This window comes from Periplaneta americana, chromosome 6 (genome assembly GCF_040183065.1).
Source record: "Periplaneta americana isolate PAMFEO1 chromosome 6, P.americana_PAMFEO1_priV1, whole genome shotgun sequence".
Taxonomy (NCBI): Eukaryota; Metazoa; Arthropoda; class Insecta; order Blattodea; family Blattidae; genus Periplaneta; species Periplaneta americana.
Window position 1 is genome coordinate 46416842 of NC_091122.1, and position 22840 is coordinate 46439681.

Sequence of the window (22840 nt, forward strand, 5' to 3'; positions counted from 1 at the left end):
AATTACCTACTGAATAGGTGAATAACAGTGCAGTTTAACTGATTGAATTATTGTTTATGCCTTAAATTTAATTAACTTACTTGTTTTGTATTATACATATAGCTCAACTGATGAATGATCGTTTGCGTTCGTAAATTTAATAATCTGATTCGCTATGTATTGTATATTTTTAGTAGAGCTCAGTCGGAAGACTCGCTGGGCTGCTGATCCGGAGCTGCGTTCGGGCTTGGGTTGGATCCCCCTTTGGTCTCATTGAATGGTTTCTTCCGAGGTTTTCCCCAGCCGTGGGACTGAAGCCGGATGGTATATGGCGAGTCCTCGGCATCACTTCATTTCACCCCTTTGATTTTATTACCTGGTTGAATTTTTCCGAGGTTTTCCCCAACCAAAAGGCAAATGCCGGGTAATCTTTTGGCGAATCCTCGGACCTCACCTCATCATTGTAGAAAATTACTAAATTGTAAAACTGTAAAAATTGTAAAATATTGTAAAAATTTGTAAAAATTGTAATTGTAATATTGTAAAATTTTGACTTGGTCCACATCTTAAAGCTTCATTGCTCATGTAAGATCTATGGAATATAATAAATGAATGAATGAGTATACTGTAGTTTGGAACAAACTCTATAAAGTTCATCCCTCATTCCACTGAAGATTTCACCTCACACAACAGCTTAGTTTAAGTGGGGCTTTGACCGCTACTGTTCTTTTGTTGGTACGAGGGTGTCTTTAGAATTTATGTTTGGAAGGGACGAAATTTTCACCGTTTCCTGCACATAAAGACGTTGTGTCCCCAATACGATTTGGATGGGATGTACCATAGTAGACTATTTTTAACACAAAGATTGCAAGAATGCACTCTGTGCCCAGAATTTTTTTTTTTTTTTGTCATTTACAATCCCTATCTGGAAGGTCTGGTAACAAAAGTGAAAAGCGAAAGGAGGAGACGGAGAATGAAGGCACTGACATGGACCACCCCGATTGAAAAAACATTATAATAGTACATTATGCAACGAGCCTATAATGATAGTAATTAAGACGCGAGTATGTTTGTTTATGAAACGAGCGCAAGGGAGTTTCATAATTTTCATACGAGCGTCTTAATTACCATTATAGGCAAGTTTCATATGACTTTTTATGCTCGACCATATTTCTAACTTTAAATTATTCAGAAGTATTCATTTTATTCGTATCTGACTGAAGATCGGAAGTGACCTTGTGCATAGCTCCTAAATTGTGAGATGTGCGCAGACGCGAAAGTATTGATTTTTTCCGAGGAACAGATGTCCACATTGACCTTGATGTAATCTAGAGAATAACATGAACTAATTTTGTATAACCTGGAAATTGATTTAGAATTGAAAAACGAGATGACAAATTGAATTTATTTGAATATTATTTACAATTAACGCTAATTATTATAGTAACAGAACATAACCTTCTGCGACAGTATTGGATTTTCAACTTCCGTGACGTTTCCCTCGTCTTTCGATTGCATATCCGAGAATAATCGAAAACCTGAACTTTAATGAATGGGTGTACTTTAATGACATGCATTAAAGGACTGCTACCAGGTGTATAATTACTACATTTCGGCATGGTCGAGCATAAAGCTTCATTAAAATTGATAGTTTACCTTAAAACTTCCATTTTGTTGCATGTCCTTTTCTTTATCTTACAATAAGTTAGATTCCAGGAAGTTGCCTCCTCTCCGACAGTCATTACAGGGCAGTCATTGAAACAAGGTGACTAATTTTTAAGAAGTTGTGGTGCGAGTAGGGTGAAAAATATTTAAATGTCATTTTCTTTTAATTTAATGTCATTTTTCCATTATTTCAAGGGCATTTTATTGATCATTTTAAGTAGATTCTTGGGTCATCAACATCCATTCCCTAGTCATTAGTAAAGAATTAAGTATCCAAGACGGTAGAACACCCTGCCATTCTATGAAGACCTGAAAATATAAAAAGGTGACACTTTTGTAAGGGTCCTTGATTTATTACTCTTTTGTTACTATGTAATGAAAAACTGAAATAAAATGAGATACATTCTGAATTGGAAACTGAGACGAAAGCACTACTCACCCTCCACACACATAAAAGGGACAATAGGTTGGCCCATTAAAGTTCTGAGTGGGTCAACGACCAGGAAGTCTGCTCTTCCCATTCCTGTCAGCAGCAAAAGGAATTCGATATTTCTCTCTCAGTCTGAAGACCCAAGTACAACAGAGTACACGAAACACGATACTTCTCCCATATAAAGAAGACATGACATGATGACTAATTAAAGTAAGACTTCAGATTTGCAGAAATAACGACGAGGGAATTATCTTTCCGGTTTAACTGCAAATAAACTAAAAATAATTCGTTTTTCAGACACCAGAACTTATTTCGCATAAAAGTCATTAACTATACGGGCTATTCCATATCAAATCGACCGAAATATAGAGAAAATTGACCATGCAATTTTTAAATAACAATGAAACGTTTTCTGTCCGTAGACAACTATGATACAATGCTTTCTGCAAAGTTTGAGGCATCAGAACTTCATAGTGTTTAAATTTAAAATATTTTAATTTATCATATTTTCATTAAATTAGCAACTTTAAACAGTTGTGGCTCCGAAACTCTTTCACCCAGTGATCAAAATCATGGTTTATTTTGAAGCTGAAAAGTTAAAGTTTATATTGACATGTAAACAGTTTTTCTTCCTTTTTATGGAAATGGAGAAATTTAGATTTTTCTTAATTAAGACACTTCTGCCCACGGAAAAATATTTTTAAAATATATGGTTAGATTCCGCATTGAAAGCACAAATAAACACGTTTTTTACTGGTGCAACGTTAATAAGAAAGTATTGAAAAATCAAATAAAGAAAATAAATAGTACGCGCGTGAGCTAACCAGCTGACTGTGAGGCGGGAGCTAGCCTAGGCAAGCAAGGCCAGGAGACATAAACACGTAATGTTTCGTCTAGTAGCGCATAGCTGGGTTAGCTTATCACAGGTTTTCATAAACACAGGAGTAAAATGACGCCCAAAGCTCGCTTATCTTCATCTCTCGGCCAGTGCTTGCTGTGTTGAGCCTTTCAAGTCTAGGCGTGTGAATATAATTTATTTAATACCCCCGAAACTTATTGCCGTGACACAAAAAGCAAACAATGCCGAATTCCTCTTAATGCAAGGTTTTTTCTCAATATTGTTTTTACATTTTTACAAATGGGCAAAAAGCCTGAAAGTAAGTAAAATCAGATTATCTGTCTCTCTGTATACAATAAAAGTAAGTAAGTATTACTTCTTATCATAATCTACCAAATGACTATTCAGCTTCAAAATGAGCTCTCGTTCAATGTTCTGCAGTAAAGGGTTCCAGAGTTCTGAGCGCTGAAAGAGGCTTGTTTTTCTAAAATACGCTAAATTTGTCGCTCAACAATACGAAAACCGTTTGACTTTCGATAGTATATTTTTGCAAATGCACTCTCCTCAGCACCTTGTATAAATAGGGAAAAAATTAAAGAGTATAAAAAAATGCGAGGTTTTTTTACTGATCGATTTCATATGGAATAGCCAGTACAATGCGTTTTAATTAGTTCCTTTATGAGAACTGCTTTCAGCCTTGTACAATGGAGGATTTTCGCTGCTGAACGTTGTAGTGCCAGATCTTTCTGTCATTACCTGCTGATTACAGATCTAATCGCGGCATTTCCTGAGGTCTTTCATAAACAGTGTGATTCACGAGTTACCGCCACTTAACGGAGCGTATTCTCGAAGAAATTTTGAGCAAAAAAGTCATATAAACATGGGTCCTATTCTCAATATTTTTAGAGTTACAGTAATTTGAATTTATTAATCAATCAATCAAATTCCTGTATCTCCTCATGAGGAGCATAGGGCATTCACAAAGTGCCTCCATCGGACCCTAGGCCTATTTGTAGCCAACTTCTTCACTTCGCTCCATGTTTTTCCCTCCCTAGCAATTTCCTCCAAAACTGTTCTCTTACATGTATTTTTTGGCCTTCCTCTTGTTTTACTACCCTAGGGGTTCCAATCCAAAGCCATTCTTTCTATTGCTCCATCTTCTTTCCTGATTGTGTGTCCCATCCAATTCTACTTTCGTCTTTTGATTTCTATTGTGATTTCTTTCTGATTTGTTATTTTCCATATTTCTGAGTTTGTGATTATATCTGGCCATCTAATTTTTTTAATTCTTCGTAAACATCTATTAACAAATGTTTCCAGTTTATTTTGTATAATTTTACTTGTTTTCCATGTCTCACAGCCATATAATAAGACTGATTTCACATTACTGTTAAAGATTTTAATTTTTGTAGATCTAGAAATAATATAAGATTGCCATATTGAGTGCAACTGGACAAATGCACTATTTGCATTTTTTATTCGGTTCTTTACATCCTCAAAGGCTCCACCATCCTTGTCAATCATACTACCCAAATATTTAAATTCTTGGACAGTATCAATGTTATTATTATTTATTATAACTTTATCTGTCTTTTTACTATTTAATCTCATTTCTTTAGTTTTCTTTACGTTTGTTTTCATATGAGCCGAATTTGTTAAAAATACCTCTTTTTGTTTAGTTTTAAGGGTAAAAAAATATTACAATTAGACATGAACTAATCAGAAGTACAACTTCTTTAATTAGCTAGTATCCTGAATCTACGTAAAGATTGATTTCTTTGGTTCTACAGAATACGTCTGTTACGGTAACAATATTAGAGGAGAAAAATTCGCTCCGGCGCCGGGAATCGAACATGGATCCTTGGTTATATGTACTAAGCGCTCTAACCATTGAGCTAAGTCGAAGTTCAATCCACAGCACCGGATCAAAGGGAAAAGCAATGGGGGCGAGGGATTTGATTCGGTGCTGTGGATTGAACTTCGGCGTAGCTCAATGGTTAGAGCGCTTGGTACGTAGACCCAAGGACCAAGGTTCGATCCCCGGTGCCGGAGCGAATTTTTCTCCTCTAATATTAATGGCATCCTGAAGCTAAAAATGTGTTGTTAATTCCATAGTTGCTTCGTACAGAATTTTTTTCAATTTTTAATTACAAAATTACATTTTTCTTTCGCAGTTATCACAATTGTTACAAATCACGTCATTCTTGTGAACTCTTAAGACTGTATATTTTCGTACTCACTTAAAAATGGCTTTTAAGGAAGCCGCAGGTTCATTGCCACCCTCACATAAGCCCGCCATCGGTCCCTATCCTGTGCAAGATTAATCTAGTCTCTATCATCATATCCCACCTCCCCCAAATCCATTTTAATATCCTCCCATCTACGTCTCGGACTCCACAAAGGTCTTTTTCCTTCCGGCCTCCCAACTAAGACTGTACATTAGGATGCAAAATTGAACTGTAAAGAATCAAATTGCTAGAAGCCGTGTGATCTGTAACAATTGTTGTGATAGGCTAAATGTGTAAGAATAATGTAATTTTTAGTTTAAAATTGGAAGAAAAAATCTGCACAAAGAAACTAAGGAATTAAGAACACATGTTTAGCTTGCGAATACTAGCAGATTAGTGAGAGTATACTTCTGAATAGTTCATTCTCAATTTGTAACATTCTTTTACCTTTAAAACTAAAGAAAAAAAGTTTTTCTGACGATTTCAAATTAGCGTAACTCTGAAAATATTGAGAATAGGACAATTACTACATAATAAACACGAATAATAATTCTCACTGTTTAGTCTATTTGCAAATGCTGGCTGTACTAAATGAAAGTAAGAAAGTAGCAATGATTTACTGATCGAATAAAAGGACCCTAGAAACGGAGTAGTTCGAAGACCACGAAGTAATTCCATGGCTAAGTCAGATAAACATTTTTCTTGTCTATAATCACTGTTAATACAAAAGCAGTAAGAATTCAAACTCGTAACATTACTTTCAAAGTTAATCATATTTAAAAGTGGTTGTACTTAAAAACAAGTGAGTTATGATGGCCCCTTGTTATACAACATTAGAGACGCCATGTTAGGCTAATTGACATCAAGGCTGAAACCTGTTGCCTGAATTTCTCAAAGTTATAATTTAAACACAGTCAAGGAAATCAACTCCTCATCTCTCTCCATCACATATCACTAACGCTGTGATTATAATGCAACAGGGCGATATAACAAAACTCATTTCGCTGCTCCTGAACACACAAATAACTATTGTTGATTATTAACCAAAGAATACGAAAACATCGAGGATAACAAAAATTAATTATGCATCTAATATTCAAAATTGCATATTACCGAAACAGACGAGGGGTTGTTCTGGGCCGGGAGCGAAATGACCGAGAGACTGATGCAACCTCTGGCGGTAAAAACCTGACAGATTCATGAAGTTCGGAGTTTTTCGAAATATAGTCAGTGCACCAATGAAGATTTGCAAGACGAAAAAGTTAACAAAAATTTCCATTTTTCTCAGTAATACGAAACAACAATGCAAAGAGATGGAGTATAATTAATCACCAGAATTAAATGAACACTGACTAGTTCCTGTCAATTAGAGATGAACAAAACTAACTGCCGCTCTCGCTCGTTGTGTTCGCTGCATTTCTCTTTCGAGTCTCGTCTCGTCATTCTCGCTGCGCTTCGAGTCTCGCTCGTCATTCTCGAAATAGCATTTGGTCGGCGTGGAAAGATTTCGTAACTTTGAATAACATACATCATTGAAATAAATAACATAAATGTTTAAATGAGACAAAAAGACAAAACAGAACAGTATCTTAGCAAAATGTTCTGGTTCTATTATATATTACCTATGGTTATATAAACAGAAAAAAAAAATAATTCTCAAACAAATTTGCATTTCTAAGAAACATAAAACATGAGATTAATATCTTTTTACTTGAAATTGCACACTTAATCTTAAACATATGAAAAAAAAAAATCCTAGCTTTTTATTAAGAGCCTAGCCTTTTAATAAGGGCCTACACTGAAAGGTAGAGATGATGTTTCGAATAGGCTACTTGATTGTTTATACATATATAATACTTGCCAAAGTAGATTAAAGTTCAGTCAGGTATAAACAACTGTGGCGATTGAAGGCTGCATGACTTCGGGAGTGATCAATATAGAGTCTCCGAAGACTCGTAATTCTTTACATCAAGGACGCGACGTAATACAACATTGTCATGCGGGTTTTCGGCTTTACGGGCGCTGTTAGCCTCGCTTTCTCGTTCGTTGTTCATCTCTACTGTCCAGTAGAAGGGAGCGTTCTCTCTCAAGGAAAATATTTCTTAAAACTGACATTGTCAGTAACTCCACGAACTGTAAAAAATTTGATTATTAAACACTTGTCGGGAAGCTTTTCTTTATGACATGGTTTTAACAATGTTAATTTGAAATCGTAATATTTCAAGTTCTTGTGAACTTTCTAGCTATTAGTTTACGTGAAATCGTGTTATTTCATTGATTATTAGAGGACAAAATTTCGCTCAGGCACCGGGATCGAACCCGGGTCCTTGGTTCTACGTAACCACTGAACTACACCGAAGTTCAATCAACAGCATCGGATCGAATCCCTCTCTAGTGTTTTTTTTTCCCTTTGTGGCCTGACTCCAAGTTCGACATATATGTTGACAAGTCAACTGCTATTATACAAGGAGCGCACTCAATTGAGTGACTTGATGGCCGGGATTACACAGTAATATGCACTGTTGGGCGAAGAATTTAAGTAAAGATTAATTTTTGGTCCTACAGAATATATCTATTATGGTAACCATAACATATATTCTGTAGGACCAAAAATTAATCTTTATTTAGTGTTATTTCACGCTTTTATAATATACTATAATAGGCCTATATTGATAGAAATAATGAACAACTGGGACCGAACAGGGGCATTACGAAACATCTTTATGTACTATTTTTAATTCATAGTTTTCTGCCTAAGTGCAGGTCTTTCAATGAAAATCCAGCATTCTCCAATCTCCCTATTTTCGGATAATCATCCCAACCGGGGTTCGAACCCTCGTCTCACAAGCAAACATTTTAATGTGGGCACATAAAGTTATTTTTTTTTTCTTTCATGATGTTAATAATGTCAAAAGAAGTGTTTATACAAATTTTGGCTTCTAGACCGCAATTACGAGGGCCGTAAAAAACAAGTTCGCCAGGGGCCGTTAACAAAAAGAAAACACAATTTCATTGGAAAAATTTATTGGAACAGACCCTGCAATTGTTGAGCTATTTTTCAACATATCAATATATAATGGGATCGACAGAGAGGATATTGGTGCCAAACGAATGATCGCCTAGATCTTCGATTTAAGCTAGAAATGTTAACATAAAAGCCACGGCCGTGTCCCCTACACAGCCACATCCCGATTTTTATTCTCAAGTTTTCGCCAACTGTAAGGCGAATGTCAGGTAATGCTACTGTCCGGAAACTCATCTCGCCTGTACTGTACTATAGCGCTGTCACAAATTCCACAGCCGCTAGATAACCTCGCTGTTGATAGTGCGTCGTTAAATAATCCGTATAGATAGAGTGTGCGCATTACATGTTTCCACTGTTTTGTTTTGTATTTTTAATGTTACATTATCGATGTCTCCCCTTGTTATGTTTCAGTGGAAGCAAGGCCATTTCGTAAATACAGTTTCTATCATGTGCTACAACCGCCATATTGCACGATTTGTCCACAATCATTAATTATCAATTATATCAAGTGCCACATCACCAGTGGATCTCCATGTATCAACAAGAAGCTCCAAGACGGCTACTGATTAAACACAAATGAAGGGAACCTTGTGCTAATTTTATTTATTAGGGTTTAAGCCCCTACAACCTTGCTTTTGATAGTGCGTCGTTAAATAATTCCTATAGACAGGGTGTCCCGTAATGGTGTGGATTATATTTTACATTTCAAAACTAACGAAAAATATTATATGAACTAATAGTCTGTACGGCTTTGTTACAGAGATATGACAAAGAGAATGTATCAATTAAAGATGTCCTTTACATCAGTGATGTTTACTGTTACGGTCCGTTAACATTCTACCTTCACTGCAAGTGTTCAAAATGTCCACCATTACAATCGCAGCACAGCCGTGCTGATATGACGTGATCTTCAGATGTGAGGTGAGGTGATCTTTCCGGCCACGAGACAGGTCCATTTCTCCCAATCCATCGTACTGGAAATATAAGATGCTGGGAACTCGAAGAGACTAAGCAGAATATAGGCTATCCAATAACATTAATAGAATAATGTCACATACACATACTATAAAGATAGCATGTAAAAATTGGCAATAAACATTTAAATTTGTATGAACATTTTTTATTGATCCCTTCTGTCATATCTCTATAATAAAGCCGTATAAACTATAACTTCATATTACATTTTCGTCAGTTTTTTTAATGCAGAATGCAATGTTCAAGTAATAAAATTACGGAATATTCTGATAATGATCATAGTTTCTGGTATATTAATATTCTGATATCAAAAATTTCTAAAATGTTATATTGGCCGGTACGTTTTCTGGAGTAATAATACGAGTAATTCAACTTACCAGACACATCATGGTCGCTTGCAGAGGGATCTGGGTCAGGGGTGAGGTTCTTGTTCAGCACATCATAGTCTTCCCGACAAGTGATGGAGTGAAGCCTTTGACCCATCAAGAAGTTCTGAAACATAATAAAAGCGTGAAAAGTTTAATTTTTGATCATAACGATTTACTAATCAATCACATAAATATACATATAATACTTCTTGATATTTGTAGTATTACTTCATCTGCTTTTGTAGGTCACAAGTGCTGAAACAAAATTAATTCCCACAAGAGAAAAAAGGGCATTCCAAAACGAAGGAAAAAAGCCCAAGAGTACCGCTGCGAAGTATAAGAGACACAAGAGAGAGCAAGGAACAGGCGGCGCAGGCGAACAGTAAACTCTGTGGCTGTAGAACGGCGAGACGTAGCACCACAGCCTTCGTATATCGATTCAAATAGTGAATCCGGGTACTGTACAACATCAGACGAAGCAAGAGGATCATCAGGTACCAATGATGACCATGGAGACTGACCAAACATGGATGCCGTTGTCACTTCTCGGTGGTGTATCGACATGGTAGTATGTGACGTTCCACACGAACACTGTAAACTTACATAAATTATTTCTCATATCACCGTCTTGTCCTTTTTTTTTTCCATAACCGGCATAATCGAACAATCACACACCAATAGCGTCGACAACGAACAACCTCAACAATCACATCTACAGCCGTCACCCATGACTGACTACGATAATGCACAATCGTCTACTTCTAAAACATCGTGCTTTTCTATTAGTCTAGTCTGCAAATATATTCTGTAAACCGTGTATTCGTGTTTAGTTAATATAAACCATGCATTTATGCAATACACGAAACAAATTCAAAACCTTTCGCAAATTTCGCCCAGAACATATCTCGCTGACAAAACATACTGTTCTCCAACCAGGAGATTAACCGTGAAAGGAATGTGCGTACTATTGCGTCATCTATTGGAGCGAAGTAGATAGATCAGACTACCGTTATAACGTCAGTTTAAAAAACATGCGCTCTCCTGCATAGGCCTATGTTATTACCTGTACGGAGGGATTAAAAGACCAGGGGTGGTACTCATAGACATTTCGCAGCACGCGCTACGAGGGTACTAAGCTAGCCCCGGCTATCCACTGGTTACTAGTACAGAATTCAAATCATATCCTATCGCTAACACTGGTTTATGAATATGAAAAACGCTGGTAATCCACCGAAAGCCCGCGCTAAAAATGTCTATGAGTACGGTCCTAAGAGATTAACCGTGATCTAATTTTGTAACTGGGGTAGTATAACTATGTATCATACGTTATATAACGTCCGTAAAATCAACGCTGGTGTGTCCAGGCCGTCGATGAAATTAACGATACGAAATGGTATGTAATTTAGATACAGAATTACACAACCGAGGGCCAAAATTCATGCTGTGACTTAAACCAGCACATGTGAAACATATGAGCTACACTAATCCTAAATTATTATTTTGCCTTATATCATGATCATGTGCCTGTAATATACAGGGTGATTCACGAAGAGTTACCGCCACTTACGGAGCTTTTTTCTGAAGACATTCTAAGCAATAGGTGTCATACAAGCATGAGTCCTATTCTAAGCATTTCAGAGTTACATTAATTTGAAGTAAATAAAAATACCCTTTTTTTCTTCAGTTTTAAGGGCAAAAGAATATTACAAACAGATAATGAACCATTCAGAAGTATGCTTTATTTAATTGGCTAGTATTCTGAAGCTAAAAATGTGTTAATTCCTTAGTTGCTTCGTACAGATTTTTTCCTCCATTTTTAACTAAAAATTACATTATTCTTACACACATCACAAATGTTACAAATCATACGACTTCTAGCAACTTGATTGTTTACAGTTCAATTTTGTATCCTAACGTACATTCTTAAAGAGTTTACATGAATGACGTGATTTGTAACAATTGTTCTGATAAATGCGAAAGAAAAATGTAGTTTTGTTGTTAAAATTACAAAAAAAAAAAAAAAAAAAAAAAAAAAAAATCTGGAAGAAGCAACTATGGAATTAATAACACATTTTGAGCTTCAGAATATTAGCCAATTAAAGAAATTAAACTTCTGAATAGTTCTTCCTCTAATATTGTAACATTCTTTTAACCTTTAACACTAAAGAAAAAAAATCTACGTAAAGATTATTATTTTTTGGTCCTACAGAATGCATCTGTTATAATAACAATTAATATTACAGGAGAAAAATTCGCTCCTTTTTTGGTCCTACAGAATGCATTTGTTAATTTTTTGGTCCTACAGAATGCATCTGTTATTTTTTGGTCCTACAGAATGCATATGTTGATTCTTCGAGCAACCGTGCGTATTACTGTACAAATTGCTGTGCATATTACTGTGGAATCCCGGCCACCAAGTCAGTCAACTGAGTGCGCTCCTTGTGTAATAATAATAATAATAATAATAATAATAATAATAATAATAATAATGATTTATTTTAGCTGGCAGAGTTAAGGCCGTAAGGCCTTCTCTTCCACTCAACCAGCAAAAAGTATATATACATATGCATGAACTTACAAATAATTCAACAATTTGATTTATATGAGAGTTACGTGTATACAAGAGTTATTTACGAATTAAACAACAAAATACTATGAAATATTAATTAAACACTGAAATAAACTGTGTAGCAGAATTAAGCTAAAATACATAGAATGTTAATATATTTCAAATAATATTAGATAATAGAAAGAGATTATTATGAGACAATTTTGAAAATACAACACTATCAGGATGATGCCTAAAGAAAGAAGTAACAATGTAGTCAGTGATAGTTTAAATCAGCATGATTGGAGTGAAATGCTCATATGGTTATCTTTTAAGCTGTTTTTAAAGGCGTTTATTGTCTTGCAGCCCCTAATACTTTGTGACAAGGAATTCCATTGACGTGAGGTGGATACTGTAAGAGATGATGAATAACAAGATATTCTATGAAGAGCTATACTTAACGCGCCACAGATAAGTGATCTGGTATTTACGCCGTGATTAGAGTATAGATAAGAGAAACGAGACGGAAGGTAATTTGGTGTTGAGGTGTGCAGAATTCGAAAGAGTAAGTTGACTTAATATACATGCCAACATACATGCCCAACTTGGAGTCAGGCCACAAAGGGAAAAACAATGGAGAGGAGTTCGACCCGGTGCTGTGGATTGGACTTCGGCGTAGCTCAATGGTGAGAGCGCTTGGTACGTAGAACCAAGGATCTGGTTCGAATCCCGGCGTCGGAGCGAATTTTCTCCTCTAATATTAATATTAATTAAAGATTTTTTTTTTTTTTTTACAATTTCAAATTAGTGTAACTCTGAAAATATTGAGAATAGGACCCATGTTTATGACATTTTTTGCTCAAAATGTCTTTGGAAATACGCTCTAAGTGGCGGTAACTCCTCGTGAATCACCCTGTATACTTACTTAGAATTTTTAGATAAAATTTTAACAGCATATACTGAAATATATAAAATCTGTTGTGATTGGTAACGAAGTCAAGTTTAGAAATTAAAGCAGAGGGAACGAAAGCGATGTAATTGTGAGCTACATCGCTGTATGTGAGTGTACCTGCAGTAATGGAACATGGAAACTAGCTTGCAGCGGAACTGCAAAATCTTGAGACGCTTGATTGGAAGCTGTAACGCTCAAAGTGACCTCGCAGGAAAGTAATCAAATTAAACGTTTCCGTTGTTAGTTATTAATAGGTTTCTAATGCTGCCATAAAGCTCATAACCTTCGAGCTTGCTCCCAGTTTATTCTTACTACGCATTTAACTTTTCCCAATAACCGGCACAGAATATGGAGGCAGAAATTATGAGAGAAAACATGACGATGGGGAGGCTTGGATCTGAGGAGATGTTAAAACATTTCTGAGAAATCTACCGCATTTCCATAACATATGGCAATATGAGAAGTTCGGATTTCAGATAAAAATATATCTAAAAGATGCGCGTGACGTCGTAGACTTGCACGGTGGTGCCTTTCAAATGTGGAATACCTGCGGGCCCGGGTTCAAATCCTAGATGGGACAAGTTATCTGGTTGAGGTTTCTTCCGGGGTTTTCCCTCAACCCGTTACGAGAAAATGCTGAATAACTTTCGGCGTTGGACCCTGGAGTCATTTCACCGGCATTATCACCTTCATTTCATTCAAACGCTATAGTGAGGATCACGTAAGAGCAGTTCCTAAAAGGCTAATTTGGTGTCACTTCAGTGTAGCCAACTAATACCAGATATCACCAAAGAAGGTAAAATCACAATTCCATGTATAATAATAATAATAATAATAATAATAATAAAGTAGAGGAGTGGTCGTCAGAACTCGCTGAAATGTGCAAAGGGTAAGCGATGCTGTCCCGTGTACACTGTCGTGCAACAGGGAGAGATAGAGAGCATACCCGCTAGCAGCTACGGAGTGCACCATGATGCACTGCGTTTTCCGCGGGTAAGAGAGACTAGCCCCAGCGTGTTCTGTTCTGACGACCCCTGCAGTAGAGCATCGATTATCCGAATACCGATTAACCGAAAGCTTTACAGTCGGCAAATTTGAATTTGCGCGCGGACCATGTAGAAGTATCGCTAGCGCTGTTCGCGAGATTTAGCGGCAAAAAAACTAGTCTCAGCTCTAGAGCAGAAAAAAAAAAGAAAATTTGTACTTCATTTACTACACTGTAGGTCTACTTTAATGGCCGTTTTGAACTTGTCAAACTAGGCTTGTCATTTCTCTGTGTTATTTGTAAGACGTATAATACAAAATATATACTGTATGTACAGTTTTGTGTTTAATATCAGTGTTTCTTTGTTTCATACTACTCCTATGATACCGGTACAATTTGTTTATGTAAATGATCGGTTATCCGAAAATCAGTTATCCGAACACTCCCATCCGCAATTGTTTCGAATAATCGATGATCTACTGTAATAATAATAATAATAATAATAATAATAATAATAATAACAATATACTATTAATAATAACGATGTCTTGCTTACTTATTTACTACATCTCATCTGTATGTCGGGAGGTGTTTTCTAAATGGTTCAATAATTTGTGAAAGAGTAGGCCTATATATTCCTCCTGAATCTCTCGCACATTATGTTGGAAATTAGTAGATTAATATCATCTAACATTAAAATGTATTTTGTCTGACAACATGAAATTCACTGCTTTGACTAAACAGTTTACGATTCACGAGACATAACCTAAAAATGTATTTTGTTTGATCACGTGAAATGATTAGTACTAAATGCGAAAACCGAATGCCACTCTGAAATATATGCTTAAAAATACTTACTTACTCCTAATAATTTTGCTATTCTAGTTATAATTGCTGATTTTATGCGAAGATTGTTCCAATCCGACAGGTGGGCTGGGTGACATTCGTCAAAAAGATGCTCACAGGCGGACAATCGTGCCTCGACCCTGACCGAATACGATCCCCAGACCAATACCTGATAAACTCCAAGGTAGGAGTCAGAAATCCTTAAATCCTAGGCCTATATCATAACGGAGACCAGTGCTATCTCAAGACCTCACACAAGCCTATTTTTTAACTATTGCATGTAATAGATGAAATAAGGAGGAAGTGGACTGTGTTGATAGAGAGCGAGACGGCTTTACTACTGCAAAAATCCTCTGCAACGTCTGTTTTGTCCATCACAAAATATTCTATGAAAATCTCACCAGGGATGTAACTCGGGAAGTCTGGAAAAAAGACCAGAACATTAGCGCTTGAAAAACAGTACGTAGGGCATGTGTGGTTAGTTAGCTCCCCCCCCCCCGTGCCATTATAGCTGGCTTAGGTTTCGTTACTCACTCTAGCTCCCTAAATTCACCACCATGCTGGTTGGGCATCGGTCCATTAGACTGGACGAAATTTCATGACACAATTTCTTCTTCCATGAAGATCCAACACTCATTCCGTAACGCAGCGATGCATATTCAAGCCCGTACGGGTGGAAGCACGCCGCGGGCAGATTTCTCTGCGCGCGGTGTAACTTTCTTCCCGTACTAGAACGCATCGAAAGAGGGGCAGTAGTGCAAAGGTTGTCCATGCATACGTTGAGTGGAGCAGCGATGTATAGAACAAGGAGACATACTGTCATTAATAAGTGGAAAACATTGCAATATTAAGAAATGACGTATTTAGAAGTGCTAAATGGAAATGATTCCACAGAATCGCCCCCATTCCACAAATCCAGAATATATGCCTCCAGATTTGCAGCTAAAATTAATAGATTTTTCACACATGCACTGCTGAAATGTACTGTACATTCAATAAGGACTTCTTTAGCTCTTACAATTCCTTAAACTATGAACTGTGTCCGAAGATTAGTAAATTTGCAGCGAAAATTAGTATATTACGATATTCAGCAGCACCAGTAGGTTTTCACGAACCTAACAAAGCCAAGATTTAAGAACAAGCCATTCGATCATGATAAGGATCCTATGCTAAGATTTGCTTCTTTAAATAACATTTTTCGAGACATAATGAGGCTCGTGTGAGGCAGAAATCGAAAGAGATACTAGCGAAATTGTTTCTTAAAAAGTTTATTTTCGCGCAACAGTAATGCTATTATGACGTCAATGATGTAATACTCCAGCAGTTTCGAAAGTTGTATAGGCCTACACTACATCAACGTTATTCATTCCGTATTGTAATGTACAAGGAATATTTTGTACGACACGACACGACACAAACACAAACACACAGATATATATAACAATCTCCTATTACGAAGTAATTATATTGCATTTATGAAAAATGTGTAAATAAAAGTATACAGAGTTCTTGCATCTCGACTTCACACGTTAAACTTGTCCACACCTGTCTTTTGGTTGCTTCTGTTTGTACAGGGCGATTCACGAGGATTTATCGTCCTTTTGAGAGCTTATTTGTGAAGACATTTTGAGCAAAAAATGTCATATAAACATAGTTCCTATTCTCAATATTTTCAGAGTTACACTAATTTAAAATTGTTTGTAAAATACGTTTTTTCTTTAGTTTGAATGTAAAAGAATAATACGAATAGAGGAATGAACCATTCAGGAATATCATTTCTTTAATTGGCAAGTATTATGAAGCTAAAAAATGTGCTGTGAACTCCTTAGTTGCTTCGTACAGAGATCTATTTCTATTTTTAACTAGAAAATTACATTATTCTTACGCACTTATCACAATTATTACGAATCACACCACTTCCACCGACTTAATTATTATTTGCAGTTCAATTTTGCATCCTAATTTACAGTCTTGGAGAGTTTATAACACATTTTAAAAAATGTCGCCGTCCGCTTGAGTACACTTGGCCGCACGCTTGTGAACGGCACTCGTCGCTCTACGTAACTGCATACGGCTATCTTTGATTTCCGTAGCGCTCGCGCTGGCTGCTGACTGCACGCTGACCAAGATCACGCGTTCACAGCAATGCGTTCCAATAACGAAACGTAACTCTGTAAATATTGAGAATAGGACCCATGTTGGTATGACATTTTTACTCAGAATGACTTCGGAAATAAGCTCCGTAAAGGACGGTAAAATCTCGTGAATCACCCTGTATACTGCTGCGAGGTAAGACGCGAAATAATCGAAGATCGTTCATACGCTATTTCTTATACATCTCTGCCGTAACGCTAGTTCGAGAATTGAGGCCTTAGACCACGCAGCTACGGCCGTCGGAACACATGGTTCCAAAGGCAAAATAAAGCTATAATGTCGATTATCAATATATAACGAAACCTCGAGGCTCATAAATCTCTCTTTCGTGGAAGTGCCGACGCTACTTCAACATTGGTAAAATTCCACCATGCGCCAAAGAACTGAAGCGACTGTATCTATCGGTTGTCATAGCAGCACGCCATCTTGGTTTCAGTTGCCACCCCTACCCTTGACAAGATATTACATAAAGCTACGTGAATTCCTGTTCCATAAATCACTTCCCAATCGACTGGAGCAATTTAACACTGCAGAATAGTCTAAAGTACGAAATAGAGGTGAAGTAGCCAACTGCAGCGCCTTGTCACGAAGAAGATAGGTTACATCTCAATGCTCTCAGCGTTAACAAATACAGCACAATATGCTTCAAGATGGTGTGAAGACATTACTACAGTACAGCTAGATCGCGCGTATTCTTTTTGGATTTAAAAGGCACATCCAGACAATATTTACTTGGATCTCGTACTTTATGCGGAGGTACAGTGTAACGCTGCGAAGCCGGAAGGTCGCGGGTTCGATTTCCAATGGAGTCATTGGTTTTCTCTATTGATTTATCCCTTCAAGTCGCACTGTGGTCCTTGGGTTGAACATAGGAAAAACATATCGACTATACTGCGTGTTCAGTTCAAAGTGTGTCATGGCTCGCTGTATGCCGTCATGTGGCTAGCCGATGAGCCTAGAGAATTCAATCTTCCTACATTTCCGCAGAGGCGTATTACCTATGTGCCAGAGAAGTTGCCTAGCAAGTACGGCGTTCATTCAGAAGAGTACATACCGATACGTACCGTAACGCCGGTAGTGGCAGGAATATGAACTGTTTGGAAACACTTACTGAGGTGAGTTTTTTTTCTTACTGTCGGGATATGGGGAGAGGGTTAAGACGATTACTTATGTACAGTGTTTGTTGACATTAACTTCGACGGTCAACATGGACACGGAGCATTTGATTTGTGTTGTGGAATGTTGCCGTACGCAACCGATGATAACAAATACCCTGCGTACGACTTACCCGCGCAAAAACAGTTCGAAAGAGGTTATGGTAGCACACAGACCGTACAGACCGCCATCTGTTGCTACGACGTTCAAGTTATACCGTACACGTTCTCAAGTTCAGATTGAACGCCTTGAGTAATAGGCAACTTCCCTGACATAAAAGCTTCAAATCGCTGACTCACCAACAGTGACGTCGTGACACACTTTGAAATGAACACCCAGTATATGCACAAAGTTATCGAGAGTTATATATTTATTAAAAGAAATTAGTGACTTACGTTTCTCAAAATTATTTAAGATGCGGCTACTTTTCGTTCTTTCAGTCGATAATCCGGTATGTCTTAATTTTCTGGGGAAATGGTAACAAAATTAGGAGTGTCTTGATTTTGCAAAAGAAAGCCATTAGAATTCTATGCCAATCAAACTATCTTGAACATATTCGACCACCTTTCAATCATAGATATTAACAATCATAAATTTATATATATGTATGTATATACATATATATATATATATATATATATATATATATAGGCCTACACGACCTAGTCCTGTACACTCGACAAAATATAGACAATTACTCATTAGTAGCCAATATACATGATCATGAAATTAGAAATAGTGAACAAATTAATATTCCATACTGTAGATTACATAAAACTAGTACACATTTTTCTGTCATGGGGATGATATTATACAGGGTGATTCAAAACCCCTGCGACAAACTCTGAGGGGTGGTAGATCTAGCAATAAGGAACCCTTTTTGTTAAAGAACCTATGTCTTTTGGCGCATCGTTTCGAAGTTATCGTTGAAAATGTTTTTGCGCGTACGTATGTCAATGTATGCGAATGTGTGCACCCCTGTTTGTTTGTTTGTTGAGATGTTTGTAAGAGACGAGAAGGTTGTTGTTGTTTGTTTACGTTTAATACCTTTTCCTTTCAGTTCAGTCTAATCATCAATTGAGAATGAATGTCTACACTTTTCCCGAGTTAGCCGACATGGTAATGTGTTATGGAGAGGCTCGCGGAAACGGAAGAAGAGCTCTCCACATGTACCAACAACAATTTCAAACAGAAATCAGCCTCACCACGCAATGTTTGCTCGACTTTATCACCGCCTTCGAGACGATGGGTCACTTCGTCCCCGGCGCATTGGTGGAAGACCGCGTAGACATCCATTTTCAATTGATGATTTCACTAAACCGAAAGGAAAAGTAATGGAACGGAGAAAAATTCTCTCCGGCGCCGGGATTTGAACCCGGGTTTTCAGCTCTACGTGCTGATGCTTTATCCACTAAGCCACACCGGATACCCATTCCGATGTCGGACAGAATCGTCTCAGTTTAACTTCCAACTCTTGGGTTCCCTCTAGTGGCCGCCCTCTGCACTACGTCATAGATGTCTATGAACGTAGGACTGAAGTCCACATATGTGCTGAGGTGCACTCGTTACCAGTGACTAGTTGGCCGGGATCCGACGAATAAGCGCAGTCTTAAATCGGATCCCGGCCAACTAGTCACTCAAAACGAGTGCACCTTAGCACATGTATGGATTTCAGTCCTAAGTTCATAGACATCTATGACGTAGTGCAGAGGGCGGCCACTAGAGGGAACCCAAGAGTTGGAAGTTAAACTGAGACGATTCTGTCCGACGTCGGGGTGGGTATCCGGTGTGGCTTAGTGGATAAAGCATTAGCACGTAGAGCTGAAAACCCGAGTTCAAATCCCGGCGCCGGAGAGAATTTTTCTCCGTTCCATTACTCTTTCATCGTATGATGACGCAGAATATCTGCATGGAAATATCATATGTACTTCGGTACATTAAAATAATATATATGAAAGGAAAAGGTATTGAACATTAAACGTAAACAAACAACAACCCTTCTCTTCTCTAATAAACATTTCTACAAACAAACAAACAGGGATGCACTCATTCGCATCATTGACGTGCGCCCGCGCAAAAACATTTTCAACGATAACTTCGAAACGACGCGTCAAGATATAGGTTGTTTCACAAAAAGCGGTTCTTATTGTTAGATCTATCATCCCACACAGTTTGTCGCAGAGGTTTTGAATCACCCTGTATAATAAGCTTCCCAGTCAATATTATAAGCAGGCTTCGGTCCTGCGCTCAGAAACGCATGAAGTTCAGAACGCACGGACGTTTAGTGTTGTGTTGGTCGAGTGGACTGGGAGAAGGAGCGCGTCGTTATTTCGTGTCTCAACATGTAAACAGTCCGTCATAGTACGGCACAAAATATATTTCATCCTGCACAGATGCAGTATATACAGTACATTCCTAGTGTAGGCAGTAAATGTCTACCATTAAAGTATTAATGTGAGTTGTAACCTTCAATCAGGTGTACCTACGCCGAAGCCTGTTACACGTACCGCAGCCAAGCAGCAATACACACAACGGTAATGCACATTACGGACCAACCTGTGCCGTTGCAGACACCCCACACGAGTCATGACGTCATTTATACTCCGTGTACTCTAAACCTCATACTGGTTACTCTGTGTCCTAGGCCGAAGCCTGATAAGTTACCAACCAATAGTTTCAAAACTAGATTTTATAATCCTTTCTACTCTATAGATGAGTTTCTTAACATAAATTCATATGAAATTGTTTTTAATAAATAAAGTTATTTACATTTAGTTACAAATAATACATTAAGAGTGAAGTGTTTTCATTAATTTTTAGAGTTTCAAAATGTTTTGTGTTTTCATTCTAATTAAACTTTACTGTTTTCAATTATATGTGTATTTTCAAATGTATGTTTTTTTCCCCCCCTTCAGTATTTGTGACGAAGCCTATCACTGTATGTTTAATGGCTTAATAAATTGAATTGAATTGAACTAAGCCCCTAAACAGAAATAAGCAGAATTTAAATGACACGCTGAGTTGTCCGATAAGCCGATGTCTAAATATCCAATGACAATCAAAAGCTTAACAGAATTTTATTTGAATTACATAGTAGTATTAACGATACATGGACGTTTTCAGCTACATAGAGCCATCAAGATCAAATAACCTTCGTGAGCTTTATGAATACAATGATGAAATAAAACGCTGACATTAATATTATGAGAAACATTCAAGTTTATGAAGACAATGTAGGTACCCTTCATGCTCATTTTACGTATGTAACCACGTACGAGTACATGATATTACGTTTGTGCCCTTGAACTGAATATGTTTTTACTTTATTTTATAACTTGATAATTTTATATATGTAAATTTTAAAACATATTTTAACTGCCAACTTATTTACAATATTTGATTGTTGTCTAATATCACTCATTTGTATTTACACAGTGGACCCCCCCCCCAAAAAAAAGGCACAAAATTAGAACTATACTCAATTTTCAGAAATACATAACATTAATTTATAATGAATACACTGTTGGAAAGAGTAAACTTTAAAGATGAGCATGAGTTTTTATTATGTTTTTTGAGGCTCAATTAAAATCTTATGAAAGTCAATATACAATGATGCGAAAAATGTGGTCTTTGGAGACAATTTATTACTTCAAAATGCAGAAATTGAATGTTGGTAAAATGAATAATAATTAATGATCTTTCTAATATTCAAAATTAAAAATGATGCTCCATGAGACCACTATTTGCCCGCTCAACCATTTGTTGGCGTCTTCCCCATTGTCCAATAGCACTGGATATCTGTTTTTGATCAGCATTCAAGAAGGCGTTGTTTTAAATATTCAATATTACTATAATTCCTGTTTTGTAGTAAACTGCTTTTTGTAGTTGACTCCATACAAAATAGTCCACAGGATTAAGATTTAGTTTGAAACTCCAGCGAAAACCATCAGAGAATATGAGAAATGCGATATTTCACGCAATAATCTCTCAGGAGGGATATCATGTCCGTATCTTGCTAATCAATCGTTGTACACTTGAAACAGACCATTCTCGCTGAGCGCAGTTCCTTACAATTTGACGGGCAGATAAATTATCATATTGGTGTAAATGTTTGATGAAAATCTTGTCTTCGTTCACAAAATGAGAATTAAAGACTGAAGAAAACAAATGATGATACCACAACAAACGGTTTGGCCTACTGAACTCTTAAGACCATAATGCTTAGTTCGGCATAAACTATCGATTTTGCACTGCCTTACAAAAAATAATGCTTAATAAATGGTAAAGTATTAAATATTACAGCATATTCCCGGTCTACAAGGACTGTGAAATAAACTTTCAAGTGAAATCATTAGCTACTGGAATATAACCATTTAAATTTTGTGCCCCCCCCCCCCAATGTGTATATACTTGCACTCACGTTTCTTTATAATGATATTTCAATAATGTATTCATAAAGATCGTGAAGGTTATTAGATCTGAAGATGGCTCTATTTAACCGAAAACATTTATCATGTATAATTATTGCTAACATGTAAACGACATTTCATACAAGTTGAGAGGACGCGATGGGATTTCTTTCCCCTTCTACTTGCCCTGAGTCCGTCAGTAACAGACCGGTAGCTGTTACCTCTTATACCTGCACCCCCCAAGTTGTACACAAAAGAAAAGAAAATATTAAATAAAGTA

At 37.0% G+C, this 22840-nt stretch overlaps 1 protein-coding gene across 2 annotated transcripts in view; it reads right to left on the reverse strand.

The window, feature by feature from the left end:
• The window catches only part of LOC138701302 (aryl hydrocarbon receptor nuclear translocator homolog), an 824740-nt gene that overhangs the window by 115727 nt on the left and 686173 nt on the right, over positions 1 to 22840 (reverse strand). For both annotated transcript variants that reach the window (XM_069828046.1, XM_069828047.1), the window contains one exon: positions 9521 to 9635. In XM_069828046.1, the coding sequence (XP_069684147.1) occupies positions 9521 to 9635 (115 nt within the window). The remainder of the gene's footprint in view (positions 1 to 9520; positions 9636 to 22840) is intronic.